The sequence below is a fragment of the Mercenaria mercenaria genome, chromosome 13, assembly GCF_021730395.1.
Source record: "Mercenaria mercenaria strain notata chromosome 13, MADL_Memer_1, whole genome shotgun sequence".
Lineage (NCBI taxonomy): Eukaryota > Metazoa > Mollusca > Bivalvia > Venerida > Veneridae > Mercenaria > Mercenaria mercenaria.
The window spans coordinates 68,431,324-68,445,402 of record NC_069373.1 but is presented as its reverse complement, the minus strand read 5'-3'; the positions used below and the strand labels follow the sequence as shown (position 1 = coordinate 68,445,402).

The 14,079-nt window shown below is 36.8% G+C and overlaps 1 protein-coding gene across 2 annotated transcripts in view; it reads left to right on the top strand.

Annotated features, from left to right (window-relative positions):
* Window positions 1-14,079, top strand: part of LOC123529262 (uncharacterized) — an 85,374-nt gene that overhangs the window by 53,194 nt on the left and 18,101 nt on the right. For both annotated transcript variants that reach the window (XM_053522174.1, XM_053522172.1), the window contains 4 exons: window positions 7,450-7,665; window positions 8,279-8,409; window positions 9,261-9,421; window positions 13,910-14,052. In XM_053522174.1, the coding sequence (XP_053378149.1) occupies window positions 7,450-7,665; window positions 8,279-8,409; window positions 9,261-9,421; window positions 13,910-14,052 (651 nt within the window). The remainder of the gene's footprint in view (window positions 1-7,449; window positions 7,666-8,278; window positions 8,410-9,260; window positions 9,422-13,909; window positions 14,053-14,079) is intronic.

Sequence of the window (14,079 nt, the reverse complement as noted above, 5' to 3'; positions counted from 1 at the left end):
CCAGCTCATCTAGATCTGGTTTTTCTGCCCCCAAACTTAATATACACACAACTAGTTGTGACATGTAAGTTTCTTGCATCCTTGCAAAAGGACATTAGGGCTAATTGGCAGGCTTTTAAATCTAATACATTTATATGAAAACTTTGCTCTTTTGTGGACCGCGTGAGACCCCTTCTGTTCGTGCTCCATTTGTCTTATTGTATGACACCAAGTCTGTGTTAGATGTGTCTGAATATATGCTTATAGCTGGAGGCCCATGGAATATCGCTTTGTAGGCACCCTCTAGATTTTGGATCCACCACTGCAACGCTGGACGTATTGTAAAATGGATGTACAAAAAACTATTGTTATTGCCCTTGTGCTTCCTAATTAAGCTCAGACTCTTTGATCTTTTCCAGTGGTTTGTAATAAAGTGGAGCATACTCTACTCCAGGCTCTGCAGCTACAATTTACCTATTAACCTAGCAAATTTTCTAATTTCTGTTCTTTTTTTTTTTTACTTAAAATAGTTTTACATAATCAAATGATCTCATGGGCTCTTTCTGAAGTTAGCCTAACTGTCATAGTTACTGAACACAATATAAACCTTAGAATACTATTATTCAACATGGGATCAGAACAGATTTTTTGGTATTAACAGTGAGACCTAGTGAATCCATTTGATGAACTGTGTCTCTTATATTGCATAAACATGATTCAAATGTTTGACCTTGAAGGCAAGAGACATCTATATAGGCACTGATTTCGTGCCCAAGGGATCTTAGTTTCACAAAGACTGGTTTCAAGACTTTAGTACCATAAAAACCCATAACCAAGACTTAAACTGGTATTTTGTGTCATTGTGCCAGAAGCGGAAGTATTTGTACCCCCCGACAACAAAGTTGTAAGGGGGGGTATACTGGTTTCAGCTTGTCTGTCTGTCTGTCTGTCTGTCTGTCTGTCCGTCTGGTCGTCTGTCCGTAGACGCAATCTTGTGCGCACCATCTCTCCTTATCCCCTTGACAGAATATAATGAAACTTCACACAAGTGATCAGTACCAACAATAGTTGTGCATGGGGCATGTTAGGTTCTTTTAGAAAAAAAGTTTGCAGAGTTATGGGACTTTGTTTTTTTGTTACTATACTGTATACATAGACACAATCTTGTGCGCACCATCTCTCCTCATTCCCTGGACACAGTTTAATGAAACTTCACACAAGTGATCAGTACCAACAGTAGTTGTGCATGGGGCATGTTAGGTTCTTTTGGAAAAAAAATTTGCAGAGTTATGGCACTTTGTTTTTTTGTTACTATAATATATACATAGACACAATCTTGTGCGCACCATCTCTCCTCATCCCCTTGACACAATTTAATGAAACTTCACACAAGTTATCAGTAACAACAGTAGTTGTGCATGGGGCATGTTAGGTTCTTTCAGAAAAAAAAATTCCAGAGTTATGGGACTTTGTTTTTTTGTTACTATACTATAGACATAGACACAATCTTGTGCGCACCATCTCTCCTCATCCCCTTGACACAATTTAATGAAACTTCACACAACTGATCAGTTACAACAGTAGTTGTGCATGGGGCATGTTAGGTTCTTTCAGCGACAAAAATTGCAGAGTTATGGGACTTTGTTTCTTGTTAACATACTATGTACATACAGTCTTCATATGCAATCTTGTGCGTGCCTAATCTACCAAACCCTTGCACACAATTTAATGAAACTTCACACAAGTGATCAGTACCAACCCTAGTTGTGCATGGGGCATGTTACATTCTTTTAGATAAATATTCTGCATAGTTATGGGACTTTGTTTTTTGTTACTATACTGTATACATACAGTCTATATACATACAGTCCCCATAATTATGCAGTCTTGTGTGTGTCAAATTGCAATGTACTGTGTCAGTGTATGCGGGGGGTACATTCATCACCTTTAGTGATAGCTCTAGTTCCTATCTGCTTTATCTATTGGAATAGAGTAAAATGCCTCAGATATGTCAACTGAGCCAATGAAACAGTTTTTTCTCATGTTATTGATAGCATTTTGTAAAGTTTCCATCTTAAGATCAAATGGCATGTACTTATTATTGAAGGATTTCAAGTTAAGAATAATTCTAACTCTGCCATCTTTTTTAGGCCTAATAAAGATGTTTGAAACATACTCATTGGCATCAATTAACCTGTTAACAGGTTCTATAATGTTACACGATAGAAATCTCTGTATCTCTAAATGAATCTTTTCTTGCTCCGACCTTGAAAATAAATTAGGTGTAAACTGTTATTTAGGTTCACAAGTAAGTCCAATTTTATATCCACTAGTTGTCTTCATTATCCATTTGTCATTAGCGATATCAAGCCAATTGTCTCTCATTATAGTGGGGTCAGGGTCAGCATGTATTATCTGCTTCGAACTTTCTATAGGAGAAAGTCTGTTGCCTTTATGTGGGGTTTTTAACTGCCTCCAAATCGCCTCCTCAATGGCAGGGATTTGAAGATTTTCAACATTTTGTGGCGGCTTATGTTTATCTTTAAATTCTTTCAGTTTTTCAGCATCCTTCTTTCCTTTTCCTCTAAGGCCCTTATCGGCTAAGTCAGCTAGCTGCTCATCCACTCCTTCCCCAGTGTCAGTTTGTTTTGCAAAAAACTCCTCAAGTTCTGGTATAAATGATGTGTCATCTCCCTCCTGTTGCATCTGTTCTGTCAAATAGCGTTCAAGATCTACTTCATCATCAGAATTGTCACCCTGACTTAATACTTAACTCATTTTCTGACCAATTGTCTTTCTCCTTCGTTTGTGACCTTTTCAATTGTAAGGGCGGCTCATCTTCAGTTTTTCTTTTCTTCAACTCACAAATGTCCTTTCTCATAAATGACACTGCTTCAGCTAAAGTTTTAATATTTTTGTTCAATTGTTCAAGCCAGTTCATAGTTTCCATTATCTTATCCATATTATGCTTCCCATTGGTGCCTTTTCGCATCTGGACATCTGATCCATTTTGGTCCTGGGAGTTGCAATCTCTATAACACTTGACATTACTTATTTGTAAAATTGAATGGGATATACAAGTGGAGATGTTTACCACATACAGTGCCTAATTGGCTCAAGATAAACAGGGCAAATGAAATGTTTACCCAAGTGCTTATCATGTTTAATGTTTATGTCTGATAAATAAACACTCCAGCACTGTCCAAGATTTAATAGGTATACATTTCATGCTGAAATTGCTTGGTTTGTGCATCATGGGAAACACTAACATTTTCTTGACTGCTTAATAAAAATGAAACAAGTTCCAAGATAATCTTAACTGTTTCAAACAAAAATTTTCAGTTTTCAGAGAAAACACCTCAGCTGAAAGTAAGCTTGGCGTCATTTACAAATTACATACTGCCTCAGCCGAAAATCAGCTTGGATCATTTATGATAACTCCTCAGCTGAAAGTTAGCTAGAATCATTTATGATAACTCCTCAGCTGAAACTGTTAGCTGGGATCATTTACAAATTAAATAACACATCGGCTGAAAATTAGCTCTCATGTGGTGTTTTGCAGTCAAAAAATACAGCTGAAAGCTAGCCAGTTTCATTTATGATAACTTCTCAGCTGAAAATTAGCTGGGATCATTTATGATAACTCCTCAGCTGAAAGTTAGCTGGGATCATTTATGATAACTCCTCAGCTGAAATCTAGCTTGGATCATTTATGATAACTCCTCAGCTGAAAGTTAGCTGGGATCATTTATGATATCTCCTCAGCTGAAAATAAGCTTGAATCATTTATGAAAGTTAGTTGGGATCATTTATGATATCTCCTCAGCTGAAAAAAAGCTGGGATCATTTATGACAACTCCTCAGCTGAAAGTTAGCTGGGATCATTTATGATAACTCCTCAGCTGAAAGTTAGCTGGGATCATTTATGATATCTCCTCAGCTGAAAATAAGCTTGGATCATTTATGATAACTCCTCAGCTGAAAGTTAGCTGGGATCATTTATGATATCTCCTCAGCTGAAATAAGCTTGGATCATTTATGATAACTCCTCAGCTGAAAGTTAGCTGGGATCATTTATGAATTAAATAACACCTCAACTGAAAATTCGTTGTCATGGGTGTTTTTCCGTGGAAAATTACAGCTAAAAATTAGCTGAAATCATTTAGGATTACATAATTATTACCTCAGCTGAAAGTTAGCTGGGATCATTTTTGATCTCTCCTCAGCTGCCAGTTAGCTGGGATCATTTCATGAAATAAAGAACACCTCGGCTGAATGTTAGCTGCCATGGGTATGTTTTGCAGTCGAAAATAACTGTAACTGCATTTAAAGTTCACCTGTCCTTGATATGTTTAACAGTAGCATAATTATGAGCAAATCATAGCCATAAAATTTTTGAAACAAAGCAATCAAAAAAATACCTTTGCTGGTAATATAGGTTTTTATTAGCTCACCTGTCACAAAGTGACAAGGTGAGCTTTTGTGATCGCGCGGTGTCCGTCGTCCGTCGTCCGTCCGTGCGTCAGTGCGTCCGTGCGTGCGTCCGTAAACTTTTGCTTGTGACCACTCTAGAGGTCACATTTTTCATGGGATCTTTATGAAAGTTGGTCAGAATGTTCATCTTGATGGTATCTAGGTCAAGTTCGAAACTGGGTCACGTGCCATCAAAAACTAGGTCAGTAGGTCAAATAATAGAAAAACCTTGTGACCTCTCTAAAGGCCATATTTTTCATGGGATCTGTATGAAAGTTGGTCTGAATGTTTGTCTTGATGATATCTAGGTCAAGTTCGAAACTGGGTCACGTGCGGTCAAAAACTAGGTCAGTAGGTCTAAAAATAGAAAAACCTTGTGACCTCTCTAGAGGCCATATATTTCATGAGACCTTCATGAAAATTGGTCAGAATGTTCACCTTGATGATATCTAGGTCAAGTTCGAAAGTGGGTCACGTGCCATCAAAAACTAGGTCAGTAGGTCAAATAATAGAAAAACCTTGTGACCTCTCTAGAGGCCATATTTTTTATGGGATCTGTATGAAAGTTGGTCTGAATATTCATCTTGATGATATCTAGGTCAAGTTCGAAAGTGGGTCACGTGCCTTCAAAAACTAGGTCAGTAGGTCAAATAATAGAAAAACCTTGTGACCTCTCTAAAGGCCATATTTTTCATGGGATCTGTATGAAAATTGGTCTGAATGTTCATCTTGATGATATCTAGGTCAAGTTCGAAACAGGGTCATGTGCGGTCAAAAACTAGGTCAGTAGGTCTAAAAATAGAAAAACCTTGTGACCTCTCTAGAGGCCATACTTGTGAATGGATCTCCATAAAAATTGGTCAGAATGTTCACCATGATGATATCTAGGTCAAATTTGAAACTGGGTCACGTGCCTTAAAAAACTAGGTCAGTAGGTCAAATAATAAAAAAACCTTGTGACCTCTCTAGAGGCCATACTTTTCATGGGATCTGTATGAAAGTTGGTCTGAATTTTCACCTTGATGATATCTAGGTCAGTTTTGAAACTGGGTCACGTGCGGTCAAAAACTAGGCCAGTAGGTATAAAAATAGAAAAACCTTGTGACCTCTATAGAGGCCATATTTTTCATGAGATCTTCATGAAAATTAGTGAGAATGTTCACCTTGATGATATCTAGGTAAAGTTCAAAACAGGGTCACGTACCTTCGAAAACTAGGTCAATAGGTCAAATAATAGAAAAACCTTGTGACCTCTCTAGAGACCATATTTTTCAATGGATCTTCATGAAAATTGGTCAGAATTTTTATCTTGATAATATCTAGGTCAAGTTCAAAACTGGGTCACATGAGCTCAAAAGCTAGGTCACTATGTCAAATAATAGAAAAAATGACGTCATACTCAAAACTAGGTCATGTGGGAAGAGGTGAGCGATTCAGGACCATCATGGTCCTCTTGTTGTGTAAATCTCAAAACTTACCTTACAAGTCTGCCATTATTTAATATTGCATGAAATATCCTTATAATCCAATCTAAAATATATATTCCTTATGCACTATGGAATTAAATGTATAAAACTTATTATATTATCTTTATCTCTATTTTTGACTGATTCACCCAAGCCACAGCTTCATTCTGATAAACCTAGACCACTTGCTGCACCTATACTCTATGGGGCCCCATTAAGGGAATGCAGTTGATGAAATGCTGTCTTACTGGTCCGCGCGTCAACCATTGTTTATCGCAGAATATACAGAGCTTGACTTCCTTCTTTGTTTCACTGGCAGTCAAATTATAAGCAATTACTTCATATAGTTAATCTAAACATAAAATTAATATGTTTATTATGTATTAACAGTACTATGCATGAGGTTTAAATAGTATACACTTAATATGTATACAGCTAGTGCTGCGTTTACACTTAGCCACGATGTCCATGATTTGAGTGAAGCGTGGGGGGTCATGGTATCGAATTGTGGTGATCTTGAGGGAATTTGATGGAATCGTGATGATTGTAAGGATCGTGACATAGCCCATCAGACCTTGATACTCCATCATAGGGGATCTTGGTGAACTTGGAAACATGATTCCTTAAGTTCAAATAGATCTTGAGGCATCCTTACATAGTTGACGTAGGAACCAACATCTTCATGCCTGAGTTGTCTGTTGAGCAGTTGAGAGTATTATCCCAACTGGTGCCTTCAGTTTACACTTAATCATGGTCTCACCCTGCAGGTCCTAGGCCTTCTATTTCTTCGTCACCTTCCTCTCTCTTCTATCCTGTCCTGTTCCGTCCCTTGTTGCTGCTGCCGACGAGTAACTGTATAGGCATACATAAAAATTGCCAATTCGGCATCTTCTTCATCTCTTGGATGCATAGCTCGTTCCTCTTTGGAATCTCTGGAGAGAATGAGAGGATGACCCATGCCTTCTGTTTATACTCCAATCATGCTCAAAACGTGACAGTCTTGATCAAATCATGGCCATAAATCGTAGGAGAGCTTTACAGAACTTGATAACATGAGGGATCTAAAATAGAACATGACAAAACGTGATAGCATTTTGTGGTAATCATAAATGAACTTGAGAGAAAGTGATGAAAGTCATGGCAGATCTTGACCAGTTCGTGTTGGTTTCATAACAAAATGCTGCAGGTAGTAACAAAACATACTGAGAGCATAAGAAAGCGTAGGAAAGCGTAGTAATAAAAAATTGATGCAATAAATCGTGGAGCTATGCGCTTTTTTAAAATCGTGGACAACGTGGCTAAGTGTAAACACAGCATAATCTCAGTATAAATGTGTACCACTACTAAAAAAACTTTTTTAACAAACAACTGTCACTGCATGACCTTAAATTATGAAAGTAGCTCTATATACACACTAAATGTACAGATTTAGTAAAGTTAAATACTTTGATGAGGATTTTCAACATTGAAGTAAATATCTAAGGATGAATTATTCTAGCGAAATATGTACATTGGATATCTTTAACTACAGGTAGAAGAACACTGCACAATCCATTTAAAGACAAGTCAAAGATTTGGGATCCATATGGTGTAGCACGTGTAGATCTCTCCGACCTTCTACTTGGCAATAGATATTTATATATCAAAGTTCCCGTGCATAGTTGTCCACCTCCTGACCTGCTTGGCTTGGGTGATAACAGAATGTCAGGGAAAGTTATGGGCCTTGCAGGAGCTGTAGATGGCCCAGGTATGTAGATTTCCTTTGGATATTTTCTCCAAATTTTATTTTAGGCTTTTTTGGTTTTATATTTGTACAGAGAGAGGTAATCTTTAGCCTGCTGAATTTCTAAAACGGACTGGTCGATCATTCAGTTTGGGCAATACCATTTATAATTTGAAGGGGTGTTCAATGAAAATTTTACTGACTGAATAGCGAACAGTGTGGACCATGATCAGTCTGCACTTGTCGCAAAACCAGAATCATTTGCCGACAGCAGGCTAAAGGTTAACTTCTTCTAGTACTTTCTAGAATTCAAAGTAGTTCTTGTACAGAAGTTAGGGATTTTCGTCACCATATTTTAAAATTGATATTCCAGCCATTGGTATCTGAACCCATGACCTTTGGGTTCATTGTCAGGAATTATACCCTTAACACTGCTGTGTCTTCCTGAGTATTCATTTGATTCTGTGTAAATTACAAAACATGTTTTGCCTATAATTTCTGATTAAATATGATATTTAGTGCATTAAAAGACAATAAAATTTTCTTAGACTAATGATAAAATTTGTTTGTCTTTTCTAGGTCAGATTTGTTTCTTTTGTTCATTGTTATATATTATTATTTTGTTTTGCTTATTCAGTGGACAGCCCAATGCCTGCTGGACACTACATGTCCAACAACACAATGCTGAAAATTAAAGTGGAACTTTCCCAACCTCTCGTAACTCCATATGATGTTGCCGCAAAGGACCACATTGAGACCACAGATGAGGTATGTTAACTTCTCGGATGTATCCTTTTTGATAATTATGGAAATTTCTATCTACATTATGCTTTGCAAGCAATGGCTGTACCTCCTTACCATTATTTTCTTAATACGTTAATGCATGAATAAACAAAATGTAATTATGATGTCAATTGTTAAGCCTGCAGATGGAGGGCTTGACTCCAGCAGGAATCACAGCTGCACTTTCTCATGTGACAGAAGTACTGTTTTATTATATGGTAGTGGACTTACGAGTGATCAACTGAGCTTCAAACTTTCATCACAATTGAGAAGAAATGAATTACTGTACATCCTTTCATTTCATAGGCATGAAATTTCATAGTTTGGACTAAAACAGCTATTTCTTAACCCTTCCCATGCTAAATTTCTATAATGGACTGGTCCATCTTCCAATTTGGACAGTACCATTTATCATTTGAAGGGGTGTTTACTGAAAATTTACTGACTGAAAAGCGAACAGTGCAGACCATGATCAGACTGCATGGATGTGCAGGCTGATCTTGGTCTACCCTGGTCGCAATGGCAGAATCAATCGTCTCCAGCATGGTAAGGGTTAAGGATATGAATTTTATATGGATTTCCAAACTTTGAATATAAAGTAAATGGGAAATTTACTTGTTTGTTTGAATCGTATTTCATGGATTAACTCAAATATGAAATTCATGAAAATATGTCCTCAATGAATATAAATGACTTTGAAATGGTATAAACTAACAAAGTATTGTATCCTTCAGCATGCTACAAGAAAATAAGCACTTGCAAATGCTAGTAGGAAATATATCAATAACAGTATTCATAGATGACAAGTTAAGATATCTCATATATATTTTTTTTAGTGTCCATTTGGTCGGATAGTATTCAAGTTTGATTACAAGAACACTCATTTGTTGAACCAGCTACAAATGGTAGTCACCAAGATCAATGCACGAGCTCTTGAGCTGGACGACATGCCACAACATGTAGTAGATGCTGCTCTATCAACATACAAACTGTCAGGGTAAGTAGATTTATTATATACATATAATTGTTCTGTCTGAAATATAGCATGTGTTTCACTAACCAATACAAAACTTTGTATTCAGCTCCCTTACAGAAAAATACTGTTAGCAGCATACAAATATTAATTTACTGAATTTCGAGAATGGACAAAGTTCGCTAATGTTTCAGTGTAAGTATCGGCTAACCCAGAATAACAAATGCACCATAACACTGGTAGTACTTGGATTGAAAGTGCTTGCGTTTCCTTTCTTATTTCAAGGAATGACTGTATAATGAAATTTTGAACAAATAACAACAAAACATAAACTGGATTGTATAATCTTGTTTCTCATTCATGACAACATAATTCACCCACAGTTGAACAATATTATACCACTATTATTGTCATAAAAAAGACCATGGGAATATATAATTTGTACAAAATAAGTACTATTTATATAATACGATGATATGATTTGCATTTTTGACAGTCATTTTTAGCCCGACTATACGAAGCATGGAGAGTTGTCCTACTCCACCCGGCGTCTGCGTCGGCGTTGGCGTCCTTCTGCTTCCGCACTTTGGTAAAGTTCTGATATACTTTCTCTTTATTTCTGTAATTACTTGATGGATTTGTTTCAAACTTAAAATAGTTATTCCTCATCATCACCCGCATCAAATGGCACAAGGGCCATAACTCTTGCACCAATATTTCATGAATTATCCCCCCGTTTGACGTCATTGCACGCGAGTGGTTTATTGCAGAATAACCCAAGATAGATTTTGCTCTACATGTATGTAGGGTATTCGCTAGTCATGTTAGAATATTAAATGGATTTGATTCAAATTAAAAGTAGTTGTTACACATCATCACCCACATCATATGACACAAGGTGCATCACTCTTGCACCAATATTTCATGAATTATGCCCCCTTTTTTCTGAGAATTATACTTATTTAATGTTTTGATAATTTTATCTTTATCTCTCTTATTACTTAATTCTTTTGACACAAACATAAGCTATTGTACAATACCTTCATCCACATTGGAGTCATTAAACACTCCAGTGACAGCTCTAGCTTCCTGAGATGTGCCCATTTTCGCTATCCAGCATCGAAATAGTTGAGGGTGCTGTCTCCTGTGACAGCTCTTGTTAGATTACTCAGCAAAATCAGCATAGTTAATTACCTATTACAACAGCAGGTAATGACATGCAGTTACTATGCCAGACATATTAGTGATTCTTACGATGTGCTATTTTAACGCAACTTGGAAATCAGGAATTTGCTAATATTTTCACATACTAAATGTCTGGAATTCCAAATTCGCTAACTTTTCAACCCTTGGATATATCCACTTATACAGTATTCAGTTGAAAGTGGTGTAATAATGGTGCCTTGATGTTCCATGCATCAAAAAGTTGACTATTTCAAATTAGTTTTTCAGCCTTATTTTCCTAAAGTAATAGCCACTTTTGTCTGATACAACACTAGAAATTGGTATATGTATATAATAAAGGGGTGATTAAAACTGTACCTTGTCCTGCAATGGTGCATTTAGCTCTCATGAGTTTTGTCAGGCTGGATTCTAGCATGAAACTGCTGTTTTATTTCTCATTTTAGAGGGCGTAAATGTGTGCTAACAGGGAATTTCTTGCCCTCATGTGCTGTTAACACATTTTTTTTAGTATAATACATATTTGCCTTGCTTGGCAAAGCCTAAATGTATTACAGGCTCATAAATGATTATTCAAAAGGAAATTCAGCACTGACATTCCCATGCATTTCATGGATATTTAATGACGTTGATGGACAATATATTTATTTTTTAGCTTTTTACAGGTTTTATGCTGGAATAATGTTAGCGCATGTTCATTTTGTTTTACAACATCTGCAGGAGCCCTCAAAATACATTGGTTCCCTTACCCTACCAGGCTTGGGCAACCAATTCCTCAGTATTCTGCAGATATTATAAGATAAAGAAACTTGCTATATCCCTGTAGTAAACTTGAAGCTACTGGGTTGATCCACCAAATCCATCACAGATTTTTCTATTAATTATGTCTCCAACCACACAGTGGTGTGGGAGACATATTGATTTACTCCAGTCTGTGTGCGTGTGTGTGTGTGTGTGTCTGTCACAAAGCTTGTCTGCACTCTAAGTCGAACATTTCTCATCCGATCTTCACCAAACTTCAACAAAATGTGTCTGCCAATAAGTGCTCGGCCAAGTTCGATAACTAGCCAAATCGGCCTAGGCACTTTGGAATTATGGCCCTTGAATTACCGAAAAATGCTCAGATTTTAGGCGCATTCCTGGAGCCAAAAGGACCCCTATACTACTCATGACTAGTCATGAGTAGTATAGGGGTCCTTTTGGCATGAGTAGTATAGGGGTCCTTTTTGCTCCAGGAATGCGCATGCAGTTTGAGTAGTATAGGAGTCCTTTTGATTTGATGAATGTGCATGCGCTCTAGTAGGGCAAGTTCGATAATGAGCCAAATTGGTCCAGGCACTTCGGAGTTATGGCCCTTGAATTACCGAAAATTGGCCTTTTTACTCTTGTCTGCGCTCTAACTCGAACATTTCTCATACTGTATGACTTTATGAGCAAAAATAAAACTTTCATAGAAATATCCATGTGTAAAGTTTTTGAAAATATTGAAAAGTTTTAAATGATCAAAATTTCATAAAGATTTTACATGTTTATGATGTGTTTATGCTAACTAAGATAATCTGTGTCGTATTGATCCAGAGACAAATGGAGTCAAAATTTTAATGTAAAGTCCAAAATGTGTGAAATTTACAATGGAAAAATACTATATATAAAGGGTTTTTTTATGCCCCCACTTTGGGGGTGGGAGGTGGGGGCATATAGATTTGCCCTTGTCCGTCCTTCCGTCCGTCCTCAGTCCATCCGTTCGTCCTTCCAAGAATGTTGTGTCGCGCCTAGCTCCAAAAGTATTTGACATAGAGTCACAAGACTTTACAGGAATGTTGGTCAGCATGTGTAGTTGTGCACCTGGGGTTTCGCGTCCGGATTCATTCAGTCATGTATGAGTTATGGGCCATGATTTTGTAAAAATTCGACATTTTAGTGTTGTGTCGCACCTAGCTGCAAAAATATTTGACCTAGAGTCACAAAACTTCACAGGAATGTTGGTCAACATTTGTAGTTGTGCACCTGGGGTTTCGCGTCTTGATTCATCCAGTCGTGTGGGAGTTATGGCCCCTGACTTAGTAAAAAATTGGTCATTTTAATGTTGTGTCGCATGTAGCTGCAAAAGTATTTGACCTAGAGTCACCAAAGTTTACAGGAATGTTGGTCAGCATATGCACTTGTGCACCTGGGGTTTCGCGTCTGGATTCATTCAGTCATGTAGGAGTTATGGCCCCTGACTTAGTTAAAAATTGGTCATTTTAATGTTGTGTCGCACATAGCTCCAAAATTATTTGACCTAGAGTCACCAAAGTTTACAGGAATGTTGGTCAGCATGTGCAGTTGTGCACCTGGGGTTTTCGTATCAATGGCATTGTGTTGTATTTAATGAGAAATTAAGGAAAGCCTTGCTACGGAATAAGCTGGATCAAACAGGAGTCAGTCAGCTCTCTGGATATTACCAGTGTTGCTGGAGGGTTAGTTGTGACATCAGGAATTACTTACAAATCAATAATTAACATCTTGTCACAATTTCAATGGTACCTTTTTTATGACATCATTAAAAAAATATATGTGACAAAAAAAAATTGTTTCTTCTGTACTCCAGTATTCATAATTATTTGTTAATAAGAATAGACAGTGGTATTGACACATTTTTGTCTTAAATTAGAAAGCATGTTTCTCAGTCAAACTCAATTTCAGACCTTGTTAGGCTAAAATGGATTATTCTGAGAATTGGTTTGCAAGCCTAATTAGGAATGTCAGTAATTACAGGATATAAGATGTAAGGATGTGATTGGAAGACTATCTGTTGACAGAAATTGGTAACTGATATATTTAATGATAAGGAATAGAGACTCAAACAAGTTCTTAGGTGACAGTTGTTATTATAGTGTCTGCAAATAATAATGGAAGAATTGCTTGTTAAGATCTTATAAAAGTACATTAGATTTTGAAATGAGATTGTTGTACCATTATTCAATGAGAATATAGAGTTCGAAATTATATTTTGATGGAATATGTTGAAATGCTGTTTATTACTTCTAGTATGGAGGCATAACAAAAAAAAGGTTTAAGATATTTGTCAATATTATTGTCAGTTCTCCGTTTTAAAAGGCATTTTATTCTGTGTTACCGAAAAAAAACCCATTTAAAACTCTTAGTTTCTTGCAAGAAATTAAACAAGAGACTGTATACTGTACCTTGCACATAACTGGTCACAATCTTCTTAATAAATGCAAATTATTTTAATTAAATGCTGTAGCAGACAAGGTTTTTGGAAAAGCTTAAGTTTGTTAAGAAATGATTTATAGCCAAATTGGTAATCCAGATTAATACATATTCCAGCATGCAACAACAGAGTAGGACGTTAGATATCATCACTGGTTTCCAGGTGCTGGATGGTTCCCTGCATCTGTTTGTCCTAGAAGGATTAAGGGACCAGGCAATAAAGGAAGTTTGGGAGTCATTGCCACAACCAGAAAATTCAGGTATTATATTTTGTTTGCTATATGCCT